The sequence below is a fragment of the Protopterus annectens genome, chromosome 3.part0 (genome assembly GCF_019279795.1).
Source record: "Protopterus annectens isolate FY-2018-M chromosome 3.part0, PAN1.0, whole genome shotgun sequence".
In the NCBI taxonomy this organism is placed as follows: Eukaryota; Metazoa; Chordata; order Ceratodontiformes; family Protopteridae; genus Protopterus; species Protopterus annectens.
In genome coordinates, this window is record NC_056731.1 from 1,195,982,295 (window position 1) to 1,196,007,983 (window position 25,689).

Genomic DNA, 25,689 nt, shown 5'->3' on the forward strand with positions numbered 1-25,689 from the left:
CTGCCGTAGAAAAACTTTTTTTTTTAAATGTCCAGTATTTTACTAGATGTGTTCCCTTCCAGTTTCCAGACTTCACTTGAAAATATATCTGTTCTTGAGGACTTGCTTTCAAATTTCTGCATATCCGCAAACACCTCTTGCTTATATCTTTCACCAAGTTTCCACCAAGATTTAATTTATTTGCAGTAGAGGGTGTTTATACAGGCTGTTTTTCTTTGTCCTGTCCTCCTCCCATACAAAGTTTTTCATAATAAGCCTTAAAAAGCTTCTTATATGTACTTGTAAATATACCAACCCGTTCCTTATGCTCCTCTCTTAACTGAAAAATCCCTCTTTCTGTTTTTGTTGATATAACATAGCCACCAAAACACTTATCGCTCTTGGAGTTGAAGCAGTGTTATTCCCTTCCCCCATATTTTACTGTCCTCTTTTTGAATTTCCCTCTGCAATCTTTTCGGACTTTCCGCATGTTCTGTTGTTAAGGTATTTCTAGTGTTAAGAAGATTTTTCAAGGAATCTAACTGTTGTCTTCTTTTCTTTACCCTTGTCTTATTCCATTGCTTTCACTATTGCACCACATTATACCTACAGTACTGTTTAAATATATTCCATTTCCCTGTGCCCACCTCCAGTTTAGAGAAGAAATGAGTTTTCATCCTATCAACCAGTCATTTAATATTCTTTTTCCACCAGCTTCTGTGAAAATCTCCAGTGTGTTCCCAATGACTGGGTAGGCTCTTTACTTAATGTAATATTTAAGCAAATATGGTCAGAGAACAATATTGGCTTACTTCAGTTGATGTCAGCCTATATTTATGTTCTTTGGGTGTAAAGATTTTATTTTTTTACAACTATGTCTTCCATTTATGGCTAAAATAAGCATCACCCTCACTTCTTCCTTCCATATCATGTATTCGTGATAACCAATAATTCCAAATAAAACCCTTTATATTTCTTTCTACTGTGATGACTTAATGCAGTCTTTTCCCCTCTCTTTCCACATCTGTAAAAATCATATTCCAGCCATCAATTATTAATGAAAACCCCACATAGAATTAGACTTGTTGCAGTATTATTATTTATCATAGTAAATGTTATCTTGGGTAGGAAGATACAAAATGATTAGTGTTGGTGGAAATCCCTTGACTGTACTCCTCATTTCAGCTACTCAACAGTTATGTCCCTCCAGCACTCATTTCTTCCTTAAATGACGCCTTCAATTTGCCAAAATTACCATCTCCCTCTTTCTCGCTCCCCCATATGAGCTCTGAGTTAGCTTTACAAACTCTTCTGTATGCCAGATTATTATACGCTTCTTTGTCTAAATACTTCTTTTGTAACATTACTTTGTTGACTCCTTATCTGCGCAATAGTTATAGCCTGTTAAGGATATAACAGCCGGTCAGCTTCCAAAGCTTCAGAGCACCTTCCATGTGCCCAGGTCATTATCAGCTGGAGCTGAGCTGACTAAAATTCAGGTTTATGCTTCAAACTCTTTAGAGTTTTCCTGCTGCCAAAGAAAGCGCTCCTGTTCGGGCTTTTAAGGATCGATGGTTGGCTAACGATGTTCCATTGCTGTGCAAATAAGTTCCCTTCTAGGGAAAAACCTTCCACTTTACTTTTTGTGGCAGAGAGCTAACTTTTCTTGAAAAATATGTAGGAAAAATTTTTCATTGATGGTCTTGTGACCTTGTTCACTTTTAAATGGAACTGTTACTTTTTTACTTTTGTGATAAAAAGTTGGAAAACGTATTTTTAAACTACTTTTGTAATGGATAATCTGGTGTTATTTTACTTTTTGGGACTGGGGTAAGTGTTTATATTACTTTTTACTGTGTTTTATTGAGGAAAAATGACTTTTTACAGCTTGCCTCTTTTATTGACTCTTGCTGCTAAGCAGGCACCTTTTTCAGCTTAACCATGGAACAACCTACTAGTTCCTTGATTTTACCTTCGTCTAGTTGTAAAAGGAGAAAGATTGTTAAGCAGCCTTTGCCACCATGGCAGGCTGATAAAAGGCCTCAAACACAGGTGGGTGATTCTCCTGTGGTCAATGCACATTCCTCAGTCCCACTCATCTTTTTCCTTGGGTCCTACTGGTGTAATCCCTACAGCCACCATGAACCAGGGACTAGACGCTTCCTGTAGAGCTAAACAAAACACCAACCAGAAAAAATTAAATGAACAGTAAGCCACAAACAAAGAATCCACTTAATTTTCACTTGATTTATTGTACCTCAAATCAAGTGAAAATTAAGTGGATTCTTCGTTTGTGGCTTCCTGTAGAGCTGTTGGTGTGCCCTTGGTGAGCAGGGGAGAGCCAGTCATCTAATGTTATCAGTCTTCACATAATCCTTGACAGTGGGTTTGGTTCCAAGCACTTAAAACCGACTTGGCCATTTTTCCAGCTCACACGCTCCAAAAACTCTCAACCTCAGCTCTACCCACAATGCTCCTCACCAAATTACCTTAGATCTCGTTTGCCACTTCAAAGTGCCAGATACTTCTCCTTTTAGCTCTTGAGCAAAGCAGCTTTTTAATTGTAAGTTTCATTATTCTTGTTTTTTTTTCTATCTATATAGCCTTTTTCTTCTGCTGTCTGTAATGTTAGTTAATTCTTCAACCTACTACTATAATTAGAATATTACATTTTTCTGTTTATCTACCTTTTGGTAGTTTGACGTACCATATTTGGTACACTTTTCTTTTACCTTCTGGTATTTCTGCCATACCATTGTGGTACTTTGTTATACCTGTTTTGTGTGTGTGTGTGCGTGTGTGCGTGTGTGTGTGTGTGTGTGTGTGTGTGTGTGTGTGTGTGTGTGTGTGTGTGTGTGTATGTATGTGTATACATGTGTATATATATATATATATATATATATATATATATATATATATATATATATATATATATATAAAAGGAATATATACTTATATTTCATTTCCTCTTTCCATATAGCTCTCTTCAGTGTGTTGCTGTGTGTGTGTGTGTGTGTGTGTGTGTGTGTACCTTTTGTTGGGTCATCTTTTCAACTCGACTGGCTAGATTCACTGTCGACTTGAGGATTTGAAGAGCTTGAGCAAGTGAAGTCAGTGAAGGTGAATCTGTGGCCTCAGTCGCCTCCATACAGAAAACAATGAAAACAAGGCTCCACACAAACTGTAATATCCAAAAAGCAGGAGACCAGGATCCAATCCACACAAGCAACGTTTATTGAGCGCTTTCGTCTCTTGAATAGAAACTTCTTCAGAATAACACAGCATATTACCCAACAGCCTTATATATGCTATTCCAACAAATTAGTCATCATCATCATTAACTAATTAATAAAATAATGTCCTGAAAGTACATAGAAACATTTAAAGAGTAACACACACACACACACACACATATGTATATATATTGCACTCACCCCCTGGGGCTTCGGAGTCATTCTTAGTTCCTCCAACATTTTCTGTTTCTCCTCCAATCTGCATGGAAGTTTCAAAGCTGGAGAGTGCAGAACTGATAATCGTGATCCACTTGAGACCAACAACTACTCTAGGTTTTTCAGCCCTGACTGCCCTGATGTCTTTGGTGCCGACCAAGGAATCTCCAGGCCGACACTCACCGGTCAGATCTGGGGAGAATAGTAGGACCAACTTGTCGGTGCCCACTTTACCTCTCGGGGCTTCGGCTCGAGTGAGTTTGGCCCCAACCTCAGGCTTGGAGCTCTCCGTACCAGTGCAGACAGTTTCCATCGAATCTTTGGATCCGAGGGATTCTTCTCATCGGGAACACGGAGCCTTCGAAGCTATGAGGAGGGCTTTTTCCTCCCCGACGATCACTCCATCAGTTCGAACAGCTCCCTCCCTGAAAGCACTGGTGTCTGCCTCTTCATCACATGCTCCATTGAAGTATAAAGATCCTGAGCCTCAGAAAGCCCCATTGGGTGAGCCATGTTCTTCCGAGACCTCTCCAGAAGCTCCCACTGAAGAAGTGCCTAGGAAGAGACTTTGCAAGAGGAAGCATCTGGACTCCCCACAGGAGTTTGTCACTTCCGATACTGACTTGGATGAGTCAGAAGGGTCCCCATGGTCCCCCTCAGAAGATATCTCCTTTGCAGATATCTTAGAAATTCTTAAACAGAGGGGTGGCTGCAAATCCCTTAACCCTCCTGATGATGTCAGTCCTCCTAAAAGCTTTTGGGTCTCAACCCTTCACCTCTTAGGTGTCTCCACCCTTTGATGAGTTGCTTGAATTGCTTACTCAAAGGGCATTGGAGTCCGCAGACACCACGGAGCCTGTCCCCAGGAGGCCTAACAAATTTATGACTAAATTTATGACTAGCCCTCAAGATAGACCATATCTTACTAAAGGAGTACCTGCTGATGCTATGGTGGTAGCAGCAGCCACCAAGAAGGAATTATCAGAGACTTCTTCATCTGTTCATCCTCCTAATAGAGAATTCAGGATTAGGACAGATATGGGAAGCGTATGTTTAGTTCAGCGGCCCTTGTCCTTCAATCGCTAAACTACCTCACACATTTTACTAGATTACAAAGGGCTCTCCTGAAGGAGCTAGGAGACACCCTGCAGGGTTCAGTAGCTGTGGAGGTTTCAGATACGGTAACTTCCCAGCTGTCCACTCTTAATTTGACAGTGAACTCGTCTGTGCATCTGTTAGCATATATAGCTGATGGTATGAGCAGAGCAGCAGGTACAGGAATCGCTCTCAGGAGACATTCCTGGATGTGCTTATATTCCTTTGTGGAACCCTTTAAGTCTTCCTTCATTAACATGCCCTTTGATGGTTCATCCCTTTTTGGACCAAAGGTAAAGGAAACGCTTACCAGGAGTGAAAAAGAAGGAAAGACCTTGTCTGCCATCAGAGTACATTTTTCTACCCCGAATAGACCTTACCCCAAAGGGAGGGGAGGTGGAAAGATATGCTTCCGTAAATCTCAAGGATCTTTTCAGAACACTCGTGGTGAAACCCCCCTCTAGAGGCAGAGAAGGGGGTAATAATGGAAGATGTCCCCCATGCGGCAGAGGGGGTCCGCAGAACCAGGGAGACAGGCATCAGTTCCTTGGCAAGCCCCATCAGTGCTCCTGAAAGGAGGCCTGACTATTCATCTCTGGAGGCAGTCGGGGGATGCCTATCTTAGTACTTAGATGCCTGGCTAAAAATAACAAAAGACAGCTGGGCACAAAGGATACTATCCAGAGGATACTCACTTCCCTTTGCCACTCCACCCCCTCTAGTAAAGAAAATCCCAGGCATTCCACCTAGTCACAGGGACCAAGCAGCCTTAGAGGTCCAAAGGTTGCTGGAGAAAAGAGTCAGCCATTCCCTGCAGACCAGAGAGGATTCAGAACTTACTCAAGGTTCTTTTTAGTTCCAAAGAAAACAGGGGACTGGAGACCTATTCTGGATCTAAGCAGACTAAACAAGTCAGTAAAGAAGATAAAGTTCCAGATGGTCATGCTTCAGTCAATACTCTCCTTTCTGGGGAAAGATAGTTGGATGTGCTCTGTAGATCTTCAGGATGTGTACTACCACATAAAAATGGACAGGCCATCCAGGGATCATCTATGCTTCCGGCTGGGAGCCAGCCATTATCAATTTCGCACTCTGCCTTTTGGTCTCACTACAGCCCCCAGAGTGTTCACCAAATGTATGGCAGTAGTCACCGCTCACCTGAGACGTTTGGGATTCCAGGTGTTTCCATATCTAGGCTCCTCACTGCCACCACCAAGCATCAACTTATTCAGGTGAGGGACACAACCTTAAATCTCTGCAATCAATTGGGGATTACCATCATGTCAGAAAAATCTTCCTTATCGCCATCGCAACAGACTGTCTTTATAGGAGCAGAACTAGACACAATTTCAATGACATTAAGTCTGCCTCCAGAAAGATTTTCTCTTACAAAAACAAATATTATTCCTGCTTCCAAGAAAGAAAGCCCCAGTCTCAGTGGTACTCAAATTGCTAGGATCGATGGTGGCAGTGATCATTGCCATTTCCCTCGCTTGAATGCACATGCGAGTTCTACAATGGCTCCTGTTCTCTCAATGGTCCTTTCAGGAACTTCCAGTGTCACACCAAATCATCATAATGAATCCGTGCGATAAGGACCTTCAATGGTGGCTGACATCTCAACAGGTAACTTGGGGCTGTCCATTCGTTTTACCCAATCCCATAGCCACAGTGACCACGGATGCTTCCTTGATAGGGTGGGGGGGGGCATTATCAGGGAAGAACAGCCCAAAGCATCTGGAAGAAACACGAGGCTCATCTGCATATAAATGTTCTGGAGATGAGAGCGGTACTTCTAGCGTTGCAGTCCTTTCAAGACTCTCTACCTCTGGGAACAATTGCAGTTCAACAGACAACATGTCAGTGGTCTGGTACATAAACAAAAAAAGAGGAGCGAAATCTTAACCCCTGTGTCGAGAGGCCATGAGAGTATGGCAGTGGGCAATCTCCACCCGGCGCTTTGTGATAGCAGCGCACATCCCAGGGAAATTCAATGTGATTGCAGACAAGCAAAGCAGGGCAATTTTTCTGCCTCACGAGTGGTCCCTAAAGAAACAAGTAGCGGAATGGATATTCTGCAGGTAGGGCCAGCCTTGCTGCGATCTCTTTGCAACCCCAACAAACACAAAGTGCAGCAGTTACTTTGCCCTGATTCCCCCGCCGGGGGATGCTCCAAGGGATGCGCTGGTGCACAGTTGGCCCCTGGGGCTCCTTTATGCCTTTCCCCCCTTCCCTCAGATTCCTAAAGTATTACAGAAAGCAAAATATCTGGCAAGGACCATGATCTTAATAGCCTCTTACTGGCCTCGACAAATTTCGTTTTCCCTTCCTCCAGGCTCATCTTTTGGAAGAACCCTTGATCCTAGACCCAGTTTCGGATCTGTTGACCCATTCATCTGGGCTCTTCATCCTTCTCTTTATTCCCTCAAACTGACATCTTGGCTGCTCCAAGTCCCACAATAGCCAGGATTTACAACCTCTCAGCTGAGGCCCAACATATTATAACAGCCTGTAATAAATCATCCACCAGAAAGTTGTATCTTAGCAAATGGAAGAGATTTTCTTTATGAGCATCTCAGAATGATGTTGATCCTTATCTAGCCCCGATCCCATCTATTTTGGAACTTCTGACTAAACTTTTCAATGAAGGAGCTGCTGCAGCTACCATCAGAGTTCAATTAGCAGCAATCTCAAACTTTCATCTTGGCTTCCAAGGCTCCAATGTCATGTCACATCAACTTGCTAAAGCCTTTCTCAAAGGTACCATTCATTTGAGGCCACCAATCAGAGCTCCAGCCATGCCATGGAATCTAAATTTTGTTCAATCCAGAATTATATTACCTCCTTTCGAACCAGCCTCATCCTGTCTTTTGAAATTCCTTTCATGGAAGACTATTATTTTTGATGGCCATTATTTCTGCTCGAAGGATTTCTAAGTTGCAGGCCTTGACCATCAAACCTCTTTATCTGATTTTCCATAATAGCAGCGTTTAAGAACTAATCCATCATTTTTACCTAAAGTTTGTTCAGAGACAAATCTTAACCAATCCATTGAGCTGCCTGTTTTCTTTCCTAAATACACAAATAGGATGGAACACAAGCTTCACAAACTGGATGTTCATAGAAAACTCTGATTTTATCTAGATAGAGCGAAACAATTCAGATCAACAGATCAGCTCTTTGTTTCTTTTTCAAATTCAAAAAAAGGTGCCCCAGTCACAAAAGTAACCTTGTCAATATGGCTGTCAGATTGCATTTCCTTCATTTATAGTTCAGGGAATGCTCCCTTACATCAGAAAATAAAGGCCCATTCTACTAGAGCTGTTTCAACCTCATTAGCCTTTTCTGCAAGGTTACCATTAGATTCGATTTGTGCAGCAGCTACCTGGTCAAGATCTCATACCTTTATCATTCATTACAAAGTAGACAAGGCCTCCAGGGACAGGACCTCCTCTGGTTCCACAGTTCTGAGGAATATTCTTCCGTGAGCCACCCGAGAAAGATGGTGCTTGGGATGCTACCCATTAGTAAGAATGAATGGCGAGATAGAGCATCTTCACATAAAGAAGTTATGTACTTACCATAACATTCCATGTGAGTTGCTCATCTTGCCTTCATTCTTGCGTCCCACCCTCCAACCCCCATCCAGTCTACTTGAGGTCCATCACCTTTCTTATATAGTGCATTGTCTCTTATCCAGCTCTGAGTGGCATATTACTACTACTAGGTAGTCAGTTGGCAGCAAACAAGATCTGAGGGAAGATCAAGATGCATCATGGGATAGGGAGTTGGCCTTAAGCTGGTTGAAGACCTCGAGCTTTTGCAGTTGGCCGAGTCGGAGCCAAGGATCAGCTCCAAACCCATCAGTAAGAATGAAGCTGAGATGAACAACTCACATGGAACGTTATGGTAAGTACATAACGTATTTTTTTGTCTCAGTGACCCTGGACAGGAGTAATTTATTGGGCTTAGCAGAGATTCCTGACTTTTCCCATATAGCTCTTTCTGGTAGGAGAGAATGGGATTTTTCATTTTCTGAAGAGAATCAAGACATTGAACTCAACATGAGCTTGAAGGGACAGATTGCTACGTCTCCACAGATTCTGAAGAGAGTGTGGCTTTGGCCTGACCCTTTGAAAGATTCTTTTTCTCTAAGACTATTTCCAGAATTAATCAGTTGCTTCAGTGAGAAAACAGTAATGTTTCTCAGTCCCTCAGAAAATATGATGATTTGTTGCAAATGAAATGTCCAGAACCTATTCCATTTCTGTCTGCTTTGGAGGTTGTTTTTGTTGTACCCTGCAATTTCCCTAAGAGTCAGCCTGAGGTGCCAAAAAAAGCAGATTGATTATGTAAAGTACATCGATCTTATGTTTTTGTTCAATCACCTCTGATCTGACCCAGAAGCTATTGCTTCAGGAAATACAGCTACTGCTAAACATTTGGTGCTGTTAACTCTTCTGTTATCAGCTATATACCTTCACATATTTGCATGAACCATATATCATAATGAATGCTACAATAAGTTTTAGTAGGGCGTAAGAAAAGATTTAAAGGAAAGTCAAAATGATGCTGAGAGAGACTGCAGAGTTGGATATAGGCTTGTAATACAGCAAAGTGTTTTAAGTTGCTTTCTTTTTATGTGGATTTTTAAGTGTGAGATTTGAACATCTCCAATGAAGAAGCAGATGGAGTTTTCATGTAGCTGTCCATTAATCACCTGTATCATTATATCAGTCTTATTAATACGTTAACACTTAATTCAGGCATATTCAGCATATTTTTGTGCATAATTAGCAATATTTAGACGTTAGACATTGATTCAGTATCCGAAACGTATGAATTGATTTCAAAGTGTCATCACCAGACTATAACCATGCTAAGTTGTTGGTGTCTTCTTCTCCTTACAAGTTAGACAGCACCAGCTGAAGGGAATGTTGGAGCAGTTTTGTTTGGACTTCTGACTAAAATATTTTCCACAAGTATTTCTAATTACAAGACAAGTTATTTATCTGCTTATCAACTAAAAGGAGAACATTATTTGATTGTATGAAAGCATTTTAATTATTCTTATCAGCTGCATCTATTGCTGTGCCTTTACCATTGTATTTAGTAGTTTTGTGTTTTTTCTTCTGGAGATTAGTTTGCACTGTAGTTACTTGTAGCACTGCTGATCTACTGCTACAAGTTTACATGCCCTCTACAGTGAATAACTATTGATTTCTATTTGTAAGGTAGTGATTTAAGCACAAATTCATACATTTTGTCTTTATGTCATACTCACCTGCACACTTGCCTTATGATGCCATACTTTGAGATGTAATTTACAGGGACTAGTAGGATGCATCAAGCTCCTGCATTTCCAGTTTTTTACGCCACTCACACTATTTAGATCATGACCCTAATGTATGTTGATAGGAAGTTTTTTGAATTTAATGCATAAAAACATAGACCTCCTAGGTGGTCTTTCGTTGTCAATTTTTCACTAGCACTGCCTTTGTTCTCTAGGAGAGATACATTGGATATAAAAAGTTTACACACCCCTGTAAAAATGCCAGGTTTTTGTGATATAAAAAAATGAGACCACAATAAATCATTTCAAAACTTTTCCCATCTTTAATGTGACATATAACCTGTACAATTCAATTGAAAGACAAATCTGTTAGGGGAAAAACATAAAAAATAAACGTACAATAAGCTGGTTGCATAAGTGTGCACATCCATAAACTAATACTTTGTTGAAGCACTTTTTGATTTAATTACAGCATTCAGTCTTCTTGGGTAGGAGTCTGTCAGCATGGCACATCTTGACTTGGCAGTATTTGCCCATTCTTCCTTGCAAAAGTGCTCCAAATCTGTCAGATTGCAAGGGCATGTCTTGTGCACAGCCCTCTTCAGGTCACCCCACAGATTTTTTATTGGATTTAGGTCTGGGCTCTGGCTGGGCCATTCCAAAACTTTAATGTTCTTCTAGTGAAGCCATTTGTTTGTTGATTTGGTTGTATGCTTGGGGTCATTGTCTTGTTGAAAGGTGAAATTCCTCTTCGTCTTCAGCTTTATAGTGGACACCTGAAAGTTTTGGGCTAAAAGTGACTGCTATTTGGAACTGTTCATAATTCCCTCCACCTTGACTAAAGCCCAGTTCCAGCTGAAGAAAACCAACCCCAAAGCATGATACTGCCACCACCACGCTTCACTGTGGGGATGGTGACGGTGTTCTTTTGGTGATGCAAAGTGTTGTTTTTGTGTCAAACGTACCTTTTGGAATTGTGGCCAGAAAGCTCAACCTTGGTCTCATCAGACCATAACACTTTTTCTCACATGCTTTTGGGAGACTTGATGTATTGTTTTGCAAATTTTAGCTGAGCTTGGATGTTATTCTGTGCAAGAAAAGGCTTCTGTCTTGCAACCCTACCCCATACCCCAGACATATGGAGAATACGGGAGATGGTTGTCACATGTAGTACACAACCAGTACTTGCCAGAAATTCTTGAAGCTGCTTTAGTGTTGCTGTATGTCTCTTGGCATCCTCCCTTACCAGTTTTTGTCTTGTCGTTTCATCAAATTTGGAGGGACGTCCAGTTCTTTGTAACGTCACTGTTGTCCCATATTTTCTTTTTGATGACTGTCTTCACTGTGTTCCATGGTATATCCAATGCTGTGGAAATGTATTTGTACCCTTCTCCTGACTTATACCTTTCAATAATGAGATCCCTTTGATGCTTTGTAAGCTCTCTGTGAACCATGGCTTTTGCTGTAGCAGGCAACAAAATGTCAGGAAAATCCTACTTGGACAGCTGAACTTTATTTGGGGTTAATCAGAGTCTCTTTAATTGGGGTGGCCGTGGTGGTGCAGCGGTTAGCATTGCTGCCTCACAGCAAGAGGTTCTCCAGTTTGATCCTTGGCTGGGATGCCTTCTGTGCAGAGTCTACATGTCCTCCCTGTGGTCACGTGGGTTTCCTCCGAGTGCTCCGGTTTCCTCCCACATCCCAAAGACATGCTGCAGGTGGATTGGACACTCTAAATTGGCCCTAGGCATGAGTACATGTGTGTGTGTGTGCCTTCTGTGGAAGGTTGGGTGCCAGGCTGGCAACTCCACACTGTAAAATTCCACTGCCAGTCATGAGCGGACAGGTGATCCACTGTGGCGACCCCTGACCGGGAAAAACCGAAAGAAGAAGAAGAGTCTCTTTAATTGATGGCAGGTTTGTATCCAAGAAGACTGAATGTTGTAATTAAATCAGAAGGTGCTTCAACAAAGTATTAGTTTAAGGGTGCTCACACTTATGCAACCAGCGTTGTAAGTTTTTTTTATTGTTTATATTTTTCCCCTAACAGATTTGTTTGTTTTTAATTGAATTGTACAGGTTATAGGTTACATTAAAGGTGGGAAAAGTTTTTAAATGATTTATTGTAGTCTCATTTTTTTATTTCACAAAAACCTGGCATTTTAACAGGGGTATGTAAACTTTTTATATCCACTGTACATCACACAAAGACGTGCCAATATTTTAACCTGACCATCCAAAGAAGAGGAAACATTTAAAGTTATCAGTATGTCTTACCTCTCATAGGATTGAAGTGTTTCAAAGTAGATAGAATATAAATCAGCTCAGCAGAAGGAAGCCTTGCGTTACCCTATGCAGGTGCCATTGTGAAGGAAGGAAGGAAGGAAGGAAGGTATGGGGTTGGCAGGCTAGGAATTGGTCAAAGTTCTCCATTTTGTATCTATTCTTCTGATACACTCTGTGCACTATGTGCTGTCCTTTGGTAATAAAGGATCAAACTCACATTTACCATTGGCTGCTTTTGCTGAGAGTAGATTGAGAGGCAGCCTAAGCAGCTAAAATGCCACTCTGTGGAGTTAGGAGCATTTTGCTCTTAATGTTTCCACTCACCACAGATGAATAGCTCAGATATGGCTATAGCACTGGCCCATCTGTCCAGCCCATACTCCAGTGTCCAGAGCAGCATCAAGGCTGGTCTGCTCATGTGATTTGAGAGCATGACCCACACAGTGAATACTTAGTCATTGAAATATGGCTGTGAGTGTCCTATTTCTCTCATATCCTCCAAGCTAAAGCAGGGTTTTTGTCACATTTGGCAAACCCACCATTGCACCTGTCATAAATGGTGAGCCCAGTGGCTTTCCACTTTGCTGGAAATGTGTGCATTCCTTGCTTGATGTTTGGTTAGTTATTGATGCATATATATATATATATATATATATATATATATATATATATATATGTACCCTTATAGAATAGAACACCCATTGCAGGTCCCTGTGCAGACCTGTCATATCCTGGCAGTGAATTTGTAATGTGCTTCCCTTAAGCTGGTTTCCATTAACAAAAAACCTAGTTACTTTCTTTACTCCTTAACTCCTGCATTGGGGAGCACAGGCCAGTCTTACAAGAGCTGAGGGAAGAGGTTGTCCCCCATTGTGAATTCTTCTGGGAATGGGATTTTTTGGTGCCAAGATCTTTGAGACCGAGGCAGATAAATGTAAAGAAATCTCTGTTTTCTTTAGCTTTGCCCTTTGAAGCTGTACTTCAGAATTATGACAGTGTACACCAAGCACGAATATTAAATTACAAATCCATATAGAAAAAAGCTTATACCCTTTTTGAATGCTTTTGAATTTCTACTTTTGGTATTCAACATTTGCTTTACTATGCATGTTGTGGCTTCCTTTTTATAACATGACCCCCCCCCCCCCCCGCTTCTCTTATTTTTTATAGGGTGACTCATTTCATGAAGAATGGTCCTCCTTACAGTGAGAGAGAGGCTGCCAAGTGTCAGTCATTTCTGACTCCACTTGTTGCTGCGTGCCACATGCGACAAGGAGCAACTTTTTAAGGAATGTTGCAGTGGCGCTAATTATAAGGAGGTTGGTGGATTTGCCTCAGTTTGTAGGACTGTTAAAGAAAAAGGAAAATGAAAGATGAGTTCTTAGCATGTCATCTAACATGGTCACACCTTAAGTCATCTTGATTATCCCTGGATCCTGGATTCACTCCCATGCTATACAGCACATTGGGCAACGGGATCTATATTATAAGACCGAAACTTGAAAATCGTGAATGCTGTAAATGTGGAAACTGCCGGACCTTGAAGTACTTTTTGTGAGATCGCAGTACAGTGAAGATTAGAATATTTGCCCTTTCCTCACTGTAGTGCAATCTCAGAGTTGGTATATTTAGCGAGGTGTGTAGGGGGTGCAACCCTCCCAACAATAGCAAGGTTGAGGTCCAGCATTTTCAGCATTTACAGCGTTCTTGATTTTCAACTTTCGGTCTTATAATATAGACCTAGCCAATGAGTGCCCTTCAACACTTGTTGTTTCCATAGCAGGTACGGGTTTTACGAGGTTAGGTTGCTAGTCCAAGGCCCAACCCTCCCCAGAGGGAGCACCACACACACTCACATGCACACAGTCACACCTAGGGCCAGTTTAGAGTGTCCAATCCACCTACTGCATGTCTTTGGAATGTGGGAGGAAACTGGAGCTCCTGGAAGAAACCCACACGAATGCAGGGCAGACATGCAGACTCCACACAGAAGGCACCCCAGCCAAGAATCGAACCGGAGGACCTCTTGCTGTGAGGCAACAGCGCTAACCACTACACCACTGCACTGTCCCATCTTGATTATGATCTCCTTTAAAGACAATTCTTTCTCCGTGGAGCTCCTGAAACAAATCCCGGCTTTCCTTCTCAAAGGACCTTGGAGTCTTTCCTTCTTTGGAGAGAGAAAATAGTTCTTTTCTCATTTTTTTCCTCATTTCGGGGGGGGATTTCTTTCCACCCTGAACCTCAGCTGTTTCAACAAGCACATTGACTGCTGGTGATTCAGCAGGATACCTGCAGGAGGTCCGGATTGTGTCAGTAGACATGATGGATGCCTTTTACATATAAACATTTGGGCTCTTTACAGGAGATTATTTTTGATTTATGTGTATGTGTATCATGTTCATTACATAGTGTTGCTGCTGCTTTTTACTGTGCCAAAAGTGTTTAACATTATTTTGGCCATTGTGCTGGAGGTCTTTTATGGAAAATGCCTGTTGCTCTTGTTTATTTGCCTCTGTGACTTGTTGCTTTGAGTAAACCATTGAGCTACCTGGTTATGAGCTTTCCTTTGACTGTAACATGTATGTACCCCTTAGGGGGTTACCCACAATCGGGAGTTGTCCTCTCTGGTCCCAGCTCAAAGGATTCTGTTCATTGAAATGGTGATGGTCATTTCTGCTCACAAAATGGGGATCTGCCACATAATCCACACACTCATATCCCTCAACAACAGGTACAAATACGACTCTGTTATTGTACATGTGGGTGTGAATGACCTGAGATGTACCTCCCTGGACTACAAGAAAGAGACATGGAGGAGCTCTCGGATTATGTATCCCAGGTGGGTATGACCCTAGCCCTGAGCAGCATCCTACCGTCACCCAGAATGATACCACAGTACAAGCAGAAAATTATTGATTTCAACAATTGGCTAAGTTTCTGGTGTCATTCTAAGGGGATCCAGTATCTGTCTGCCTGGGATGACATGATTGACAGATCTCGATGCTTTGCCAGAGATGTGCTGCATCTGTCACTCCTGGGCTTCCAGATACTGGCCAAGGCTCTTGCCACCCCTATAATGCCTTTTTTTAGGCGGTGTTCCAAAGACCAAATTACCACTATAACAGCTACAAACAAATGCAATTTGAGGGTCATGCTGCTAAACGCTAGAAGTCTAAATCTCAAAATGCAATCGCTCGAAGCACTCCTTAAAATGGGGAATGTTGACATTTGTGCCATAACAGAGACCTGGTTCAAGGCAGCAGAAACCACCCGTACACTACCAGGCTACAACTCATTCCACACCTTTCAGCCCCAGAACTTGGACCGAAGCTCCAAAGGGGGTGGTGTTTCCATATTGATAAAGGATGCACACACCTCTAGACTGGTAGCCCAACATAATGCATCTAAGATACTTCAGGTGCAGCTAACAGCATTTCAGGTCGTAGCCTGCTATAGATCCTTAACCATGTCCCAAGACTCACACTCCATGTTCCTAAGCATCCTGGAGAATATTAGGGTCCAAACTAACACTCTCATATCGGGCGACTTCACCTACCCCTCCATTAACTGGGAAAACTACTCATGTACCAATACACTTGCCCAACGTTTCCTGGAATTCATGAATTCAAATGCCCTGGACCAGCTCATTCTTACTCTCACTAGAGGTAGCAACATCCTTGACCTGGTCATTACTAACATGGGTGAGCATTGCTCTACAGCAATAGTCAACTCCTTCCTGGTTAGATCCTACCACAAATTAATCACCTTGGAAATCCACATCCCTCCCACCCCACTCCCGCAAAGGTAGCCACCATGAAAAACTTCTCCAAAGCTAACTTTGGGCTCCTAAAAACAGAGGTAGCTAACTTCACAGCACCCATGCAAATGGAGAATATTTGTATGACCACCAAATCATACACCAGTGCACTGTACGAACACATACACAAATGCATGTATCTTGCCATACCCAATAGAACCAAGAATCCCTCCTCCAAAAAAAGGAAGCCAATCTGGTGGTCCCCTGCCATAAACAAACTCTACAACAATAGGAGCAAACTGGTGCAGAATAAGGTGAAGTCCCAAGACTGGAAATACTCCCTTATCAGCCTCAACAAAAAGTTGAGATCCCTCATCAAATTCTCTAAAGCTAGCTATAAAAACAGAATTGCAGCAGATAGTAAAGACAACCACAAGGCCTTCTATAGTTATGTAAAGTATCTCCACGGCAATACCCAGATTTTCTCTGAGCTACTGCACAATGATACCTCCTATAACAAGCCAACAGATATTGCCAGTAATACTGGCCAACAGATTTAGTGCCAGCTTTATCCCTCTCTTCCTCCCCAAAGGACCAGTCACAATACCAGTAGATTGCCAGGCACCCAGTATTACTGCTGCATAGGTTAAAACAGCACTATCCAAGGCCAAGAATACAGCTTCTATGGGACCTAACAGTATCCCTGGCTGTGTTCTACATGAACTACAGAGTGAACTGGCACCTCACCTGTGTACCCTGTTCAATCACAGCCTCACCTCAGGCACTGCTACAGTCATCCCTCTCCACAAAGGAGGAGCGACTACAGAACCTGGGAACTATTGCTCCATTAGCCTGACAAGTCTGATATGCAAAGCTATGGAACGCATCATCATGGACCTAATAAAAAAGGATATCGGGAATCTCCAAACTATAGATCCCATGCAGTTTGGTTTTGTGAAAGGTAGATCGTGCCTGCTCAACTTGGTCAACTTCTTTGAGTCAGTTACCAGAGCTGTGGATAAAAACAAGATGGTTCATACAGCCTACTTAAATCTGGCCAAGGCCTTTGATACTATTCCCCACTCAGGAATCATAGAAAAACACTAAGCTAGGCATCAACCCCTATATCACTAGGTGGGCTGCAAACTGGCTCACAGGTAGAATCCACAGTGTAAAAGTAGCTGACTCCATTTCAGACTGCCGACCAGTCACGAGTGGAGTCCCACAGGGTTCGGTCCTGGATCCTCTCCTGTTTGGTTTCTACTTCTCTGAAGTCCAGGCCAACACAAAGGGACTCTGGCTGCAAGTTGGGAGCTATTATTAACTCCCCAAGTGATGTTGACACCCTACAGAAAGGCCTCACTGAGACCAACGGCTGGTGTCAGAACCATGGCCTTAAGCTCAATTCCAAAAAAATGTGTCGTCATCCCCTTTGGGAAAAACCCGGTTCCCAAGAATTACCACATCAATGGTAGTCCGCTGAACACAGAAGGCATTATAAGAGATCTGGGAACACAGGTTGACAGCAACCTCTCTTTTGACCACCACATTGCCTCTGTGGTCAGAAAGTCTTTCTATATGGCACATCCTATTACTAAGGGTTTTGCATCCAGGAAGAAAGAGGTCATTGTCTCCCTGTCCTCTTCCCTCATTAGGCCAATCATTGAGTATAATGCCCCATTTGGGATGTACCTCACTAAACACTTGCAACAACTGGAGAAGCCTCAAATGTATCTCACAAAGAGGAAGGATCCTAGGCCTTAAACATTTGTCCTATATGGACAGATTTAAAAAAACTCCAACTATTCTCTGTCTCATATTGCCTACTTAGAGGCGATCTCTGCTTGACATAAAAGCCATGTCTGACCCAGCTCTGTTAGAAATGCTACATCTAAAGAAATTCCAATCCCTCCGCACCACACACACTCTAGAGACCTCAGCCTCATTACCACAATCCCAAAACATGATGGAGGGACAGGTTCATAACCCAGAGACTGCCCATGCTATGAAATAGACTTGCCATACATGTCAAGTAGAGCATCTTACAGGCCCTCATCAAAAGAAATCTTGATGAGTGGATTTGAATTAGAAAATTCACTCCAGGGATCACTCCAGTGGCCTTACTCAACAGAGGCACTGAGAACTAAGGTCGGGTGGCCCAATGCCAGGGTAATCCTAAGGGCTAGGCTTGTAAAGACTCCAGGTCCAATAGCCTAGTCCACACCTATGAACCTATGTGTGAAAATGCAGAAGTGGGTAGAGGACCAAACCATTCTTTGCCGGTTTATTATTTTTCTTGGCTCCTATCACCCATAACCATCAGTTAACACTTTTAGCCCCATAATCCCTGTAGTCTGTCATCACGATCTGTGGACAATGATGAGAGATGAGAACAATGATTGTAGGTGCCACTCTATGGAGTTAGGAGTATTTTGCTGTTAATGTTTCCCTTCACCATAGATACACAGTTTAGATGTGACTGTAGCACTAACCCATTTGATTATTTATGCTTACATGCATGCATGCACTAAATTCAGCTACAGTATGATACCCTACTTGGCAGACTAAATGCTCATCATTCCTTCCCCTGCTGTTTGCATACCACCCAGTATCTCACCTAGCAGGTGCCAGACACACTCTGGGACCAGACCACATCCCTGATCCTGGGATAGGTGAGCTGAACTCATCCACTCACTCTTGTCCCTTACTCTGCCCAACTTCTCCAGTGCCTTGGCTTCTTCATCAGACCCACATTGGTATGATTGCAGTAAGGCATGTGCTCATTTGAGACAAGGAGCTGAACTCTTTTGTACTCCTTGGTAGCCACCAATTTCACTACCTCATTTGCCTGATTTTGGAGTTGCTTTTCTGGAAAGTGTGGCATCAATAGCTGAAGAGTCCATCTGTCCACCCATGCATACATCCATCCACAGCCCTTTTTTCTCATTTTTGCACATGGGATCAAGATGTCTCTTCAACATTGACAGTCATCTAGAGCCAGTGTTCACACTGTCTGGTAGCTAGCCCTGCTGTGGTTTTTCTTGAATACCATACACATGCATGCACACTCACACTTATGGCCAGTTTAGAATGTCCAGTTAACCTACTGCATGCCTTTGTAATGGGGGTGAATGGAGCACCCAGAAAAACTTATGCAAACACAGGGCCAAATGCAGACTCCACACAGAAAGCACGGCAGATGCGAATGAAGTTGGAGAACCTCTTGCTGTGAGTTGACACTGCTACCAACTGTATCTCAGTGCCACCCTCCATAGCTGAAGAATTATCATGTCCCTACTGACTTTTTAATGCTGCTAGACCCTTGTAGAGGACAACCCCTAGCAACCTTAAGGTGAGTGTACTCTTTCTTCTATTGAACACATCAGGGAGTCTCACAGCAGATGCTTTGCTGATGTAGTGGGAAGTCTTAACAGCCGTCTTCCTGATGTAGAGCCCAAGAGCTCTCCCACATGACTAGATTCTGCACATAATCTTGAGTTGAGCATGGTGTTCCTTGTCCTTTAAGTTTTTGATGGTGAGCTGATATTAGGGCCTCCTCTTCTCCTGTGTGGCAGTCAGAATGTGATGTGGTACATAAAACAATCCAGGCAGTATACAAGCATAATCACTTCTCTGATTAAAATCTAGCAGCAGACCATAAAGTGATGCATCTTACTCACAGCTTCTCATATCCTAGTGGGAAGTGAATTTGCTTGCAGACCTCCTCAGTTCTATTTTCAGATGTGTTCTGGAAAAGAGAGTATGGGAAAATGGTCTGGTTAGGATCTTCCAGAACTGGGACACTGCAGAGACTGACCTTCGTGTCATGGCAAATAAAATGGTCCTTCCCTCATTCTGCTCACTTCAGCAATTCAAGAAGGAATTGATGACATTTATAACCTCTTTGTTTACATGGGGGTGAAGGTTTCTGAATTTCTTTCTAAATTTCCTGTCATTCCATGCTTGTAGTCTTCCTCACAAGCTGCATATAATTCTTGTTGTGACCTCACGAAGAGCCGTTACTATACAGTGAGTTTACTAGACAAATATGGAATGGAAGTAGATTGCCAGACATGTTTCCACATCACACACACACACACACACACACACACACACACACACACACACACACACACACACACACACATGCACGAACACATTTAGGAGAATATAAAATTGCGAACTAGGTCACCACATGTCTAGGAGGAAGCTGGGGTACCCAGAGCAAACCGCAAAAAACAGATAGAGGATATGCACTCTGTGTACAGAAGGCACAGCATCCAAGAATCAAACTGGAGAATCTGTTGCTGTAAGTTGAAGTGGTACTCATTGTGCCACTGTGCCACCTTACCAGTTACTAAAATTCAGGTATGAAAGAATAAAACTTAGCATCATTGATCTTTGGAGACTTGGAAGGACTCGGGGGAGTAAGGCTCCCATCCTGGTACAACCAGAGAATTCAGTCTCAGATGGCAGCAACCTGTGACCCTACCTTCAGGTCTGGCTGCTCTAGTAGATCCTTTCTTCCCACCAGACCTTCTAATTGAAGTCTAGAGGTGATAGTGGCTGCCAGAAAGGCTTTCACTGAACAGAGGTAAAAGTTCTTCATCTTGACTGACAGCTGTCCTGTACTATATCAGTTGTTTAGATTAGAGGTGATTCTGGCATGTGTGTGCTTGGTGTTACGGGGTTCAAGCTGAAGAATATAATGATGTGATATGGCTTTCTTATTCCTATTATGAAATGCCACCACATGTATGTCTTAGTGGGAGTCATAGGCCCTTCAGAGTTTTGGCTATAGATAATGTGAATAATTGGCTCAAGGTGAGGATCTCAGAAGACTATCTCAACAGTTGTCCTCTGTGTAGGACTTCTTGCAGGTCAACTGATATGATGAGTATACATATCTCTTATTAGTTTACCAATGTGGCAGAAAGAAATAAGGCAAAAGATGTTTAAAGAAGTGATGGCAACAGAACATTTTTCAGTGTTCATATGCAACAATGGTACAGGCATGTCTTCTTTCATCATTACTGTCCAGTTTGTTTTTACCCTGCATTGTTTATACATGTTTCACATTTTCTCATTCACAATATGACAAGTAATATTTTAGGATTAAAAATCATTGTTTGCATTGTGCAGTATGCTGGTATAAAATGGAAGAGATGGTCCTTAAAGTCCTGCTATTCACTTATGAGGAAGAGTGAAGTTTTAAGCATTTTTTATTTTTTGATTGGGTTATTCACTGCTAGTCTTAGTCAAACACATTCAGTAGGCTGTCTTGCAAATATACTTTGACTCTGAACTGTATGGTTTGATAATGAAAAGCAGCTGTACTCCCTAATGGTTTGATTGTGTAGGCATAAACAGAAATAATCTGGGCAGTCTTGGGTGCTGGACAAGGAAGGGAGATTTTTGGAACACATGTGAAGCCAGTTTTTATTGTACATGTTGCTTGTTTCTGACATCATGCCCAAGAAATTTGTTTTATCTTGATGTGTTTCTTAGCTGACCTGAAAATGGCACTTATGGCTGAAACAAAGGCTTGGATGGCAGATCTAGGCCGGCATTGTAACAAGAAGTATAGAACAGAAATGGAAAGGATCTTTTTGTTTGTTGAGGAGGTGACCAAAAAGCTAAGTCGACAGATCAAGGATCTGGATGACATAAGAATTGTTATGGCTGCGCTTAAAGAGATCCGGGAAGAACAGATCACCACTGATTTTCAAGTGGGACCCATTGAGGTAAGCAGAACTGTTTGTGTGATAGGCAGTACATGCCGACCTAACACAGCTGTGTAATGGAGATGGTTACAAAGGTATGCCTACAGGAAAACCTTCAAGAACTTAAATTAATTGCTGATAATAATGCAACATAATATAAAAAGATGAAAAGGGTATGATGATGCACAACATATACTCAATTTCAGTTCTTATGGTGTTTCTTCTGACTAAAACACAGTCATATTGATAAGTTATACATTTCTTACCTAGAACATAATTGAATTTAGTCAGCATTGTTTAGACTACTGTATAGCTCATCCAAAGAGCGTGAAGTACTGGTTTAATAGTTTTCTGAATATTTTACTTTTAATTTGTTATAGTTTATTCTGTTTGTAGGACTACTACTAGGTAGTCCTAATACTTTCATTCTTAATAAGTAGTTTCTCAATGCCCTTTTGAGATGCAGATTACAGTATATACAGTCAGCATACTAGGAGTTTTCCTGCAGTGTTTCATGCTGCACCTGTTTCTTTTAGGAATCATATGCCATGTTAAATAAGTATGAGCTGCTGGTGGCAAAAGAAGAAGCTGAAAAAGTAGACACCCTGCGTTATACATGGGAGAAGCTGCTTGCACGAGCCACTGAAGTCCAGAATGAACTAGTTACTTTGCAGCCCAATTTCCGAGGTGAACTTATCAGCAATGTACAGGCTTTCATTGAGGAATCTAGTCAGTTCTATGTGGACTATGAAAAGGTAAAAAATGATGATGATGATAACATCAATTTGTCAGTCATCCTTTCAAATATTTTTTTTATCTTTTTGGTGTATGTGCATACACTGTGAATGCAGCGACATGGTTTCACATCTTGATAGGTATATATTAAGCTAATGACCACAAGGGCCATTTTATGCCTAGTCATGCATCCCAAATGTATCTGTTAAGTTTCATAACCCTAAGGTTATTCTTAAGGGTATACTTAAGCTAGAGCTTAATGGTGAAGCATTTACAGACTGCCTCTGTCCATTAGGGACATTGGTGTCAGACATGGGATGAATTTCCAATTCTCCATCCACTGGTCCAAAGTATGCTTGAATTGGGCTAGGGAAGTGGCATTCTCTGAGACGCATATCTTCTCCTCTAATGTGTCCTGTTTATGTTGTAAGCAAGGTTTAAGTCCCTAAACCAGGTAATTCTGATTCTGTTTGTTTTGCAGATATGTAGGAGGTCCATTAGAGCAGGATCCAAGGATGCTTTGTATGACAGGCATAGATCACCCCTCAACAGTCTGTAAGAGATAAGGGATAAGGCTTTGAAGCGATCCACATAGGACATGTTTTTTTCCACCCAATATCCATTTTGTGAAGAACCTCTGTGGCCATTTCAATTGTTGCGTGTGTCTGGTTAGGTACATTCCATAAGGGAGCTATGCTCAATGATTGGTCTGATGAGGGATGAATACAGTGGAACAGTGGAACAATGACTTACCTAAACTTATACCTTTGCTTATAAGTTTGGCAGCATACAATGTTTTCCTTGCTTCTGTAGACACATGATAGTCGAAGGCCAAGTTACTGTCTGCATGCTTCCCTAAATTTTTGATGACTGGATCTGCTCTTGGGGGGGGGGGGTTACTATCAGTGAGGTAGTTTCCAGTGATAGCCAACTTCCCAAATGATAGTGTTATGCATTTCTTGGCACTGAGTTTTAAATGCCCACCCAACATGTGTCTGTTGGTCACTTAAAGTATATTGTTTTACTGCTCATATTTAAGTTTTACTGTTAATTTTATTTCTGGATATACCCGATAGTAAAGCTGCAAGTGGTTTGAAACAAAACAAAGATTATGACATATTTTTTGATATTTTAGTGTCATTGTTAATTCTGGTTTTCCTTATCACTAAACCCAAAAAATTATGTCAGTTAGGTACTGACAATAACTTACATACACCAGTATAGAATTTTCAGTAATAAAAATATTAGTCTTCTTAGAAGAACAGTTATTTACTTACATTATGGTTTCACTAAAAGATCATCACATATGTTACTTTTTAATACAGGGTGCTCCATCTGTGAGATATTGCTGACATGTAAGACTCATGTTTTCCTGCATTTAAGATGAAAAAAAATAGCAATATATGCACTAATTTAGGCAGTAAGGCATTGTGGGTTCAGTCTTGAATGATATTAAGTCAGGTGTTTTCACCTTAAAGAATTTTTTCAAGGGAAGGTCCATATCAACAAAATTAATTGTCAAAAGTAAAACACTTTTTGGATCAAACATTTTAAGCTTTGATGTGGTATGTGCTAAGAAGTGTAAGCCATTCTTTAAGGATTGGTTATTTACACTTGATATGGAAATTGTGACATTACACTTTAAGTATATAGGTACCAAGTAAACTGACATGCACAGAATACGTGGCAAAATATAGCATAAAAGGAATTGTGTAGAAAGAACTGTAATAAATAGATAACTAACAAAAAGTATAAACATGACTAACATTGAAGGCATAATATAACTGACAGGACCAAATCATCTTCCTCAAGGAAGAGTAAACCTGTCTGGTGGACAGCAACAATAAACAAACTCTATAATAAAAATGAAAAAAAATGCTATCCAGGACCAAGAAGAAGCAGGTGCCAAGCTGGAAGCAGTCTTTCCTTTGTCTGAACAAGCAGACAAGGTCACTGGTGAAATCCTGTAAGGCTAACTTCAAATCCAAATTGGCCACATCCAGTAAGGACAGTCACAAGGCCGCCTTCATATACATCCACAATTTGAAAGGTAACACCCAAATCTGCTCTGAACTGGTGGTCAGTAACATCACATGCACAAACGCCGTAGATATAGCCAACCTACTGGCAGACAGGTTCAGTGAAACCCCCCCCCATCAGTAAACCAGGACATCCCCAGTACCTGTCCCACTCCCTCATCACCAGGGAGCAGATATTTAATGCCCTCTCCACGGCAAAAAATACAGTCTCCGTGGGACCCAACAACATCGCTGGCTGTATCCTACATAAACTCAGGCATTAGCTCTCAGCTCCATTAGGCAGCCTATTCAACCAAAGCCTGAGCACCGGCTTCATCCCAGCCAAATGGAGGACAGCCACTGTCATCCCTCTACACAAAGGTGGAGCATCCACTGACCCAGGCAATTACAGGTCCATCAGCCTGACTAGCCTGATCTGCAAGGCCATGGACTGCATTATCATTGACCTTATAAACAAGGACATTTGCAACCTCCAAACGCTTGACCCCACACAGTTTGGTTTTGTCAAAGGGAGATCATGCCTGTTAAACTTGGTCGACTTCTTCAAAACAGTTACTAAAGCCATGGATGAGAGGAAGACGGTGTACACCTCCTACCTTGACCTAGCCAAAGCCTTCAACACTATTCCCCACTAAGGCATAATAGATAAACTCTCCCAGCCAGGCATCAACCCATATGTTACCAGTTGGGTAACTAATTGACTCACTGATAGCACCCACTCAGTCAAAATAGGGGAAGCCACCTCTAGTAGTAGACGCATAACGAGTGGTGTATCCCAAGGATTGGTGTTGGGGCCTCTACTGTTTGGGATATACTTTTCTGAGGTGCAAGCCAAAACCAGTGGTCTGTGGCTGATGAAGTTTGCAGATGACTGAAAGCTGGGTGCTGTCTTAAATTCCCCTAGTGATGTGAACATCCTCTAAGAGGGCCTTACCCAAACTAATGACTGGTGCCAGAAGCATGGCCTCAAACTGAATGCCAAGAAATGCATCATCCCCTTTGGGGAAAATGAAGTCCCCACTAATTATCACATTAATAACAACGTGCTAAGTACTCAATCAGTTGTGAGGGACTTTGGCACCCAGGTTGATAGCAACCTGACTTTTGACTTCCAGGTTGGCTCTGTTGTACGGAAGACTTTCTACATGGCTCACCTCATAAGTAAGGGTATTTCATCCAGAAACAAGGAGGTCATAACATCTCTATACTCTTCCCTTATCAAACCCATTATCAAGTACAGTGCCCCCTTCGGCATGTACCTTGCCAAGCACATGCAGCAGTTGGAGAGACCACATAGGTTCCTGACCAGGAAAATCCTGGGTCTCAAACACCT

General features: G+C 41.9%; 1 protein-coding gene across 1 annotated transcript in view; it reads left to right on the forward strand.

Moving 5' to 3' along the window:
• The window catches only part of LOC122797021 (dynein axonemal heavy chain 5-like), a 374,439-nt gene that overhangs the window by 60,303 nt on the left and 288,447 nt on the right, over positions 1-25,689 (forward strand). Inside the window, exons 4-5 of the mRNA XM_044065790.1 lie at positions 21,368-21,603; positions 22,119-22,337. Of these exons, the coding sequence (XP_043921725.1) occupies positions 21,368-21,603; positions 22,119-22,337 (455 nt within the window). The remainder of the gene's footprint in view (positions 1-21,367; positions 21,604-22,118; positions 22,338-25,689) is intronic.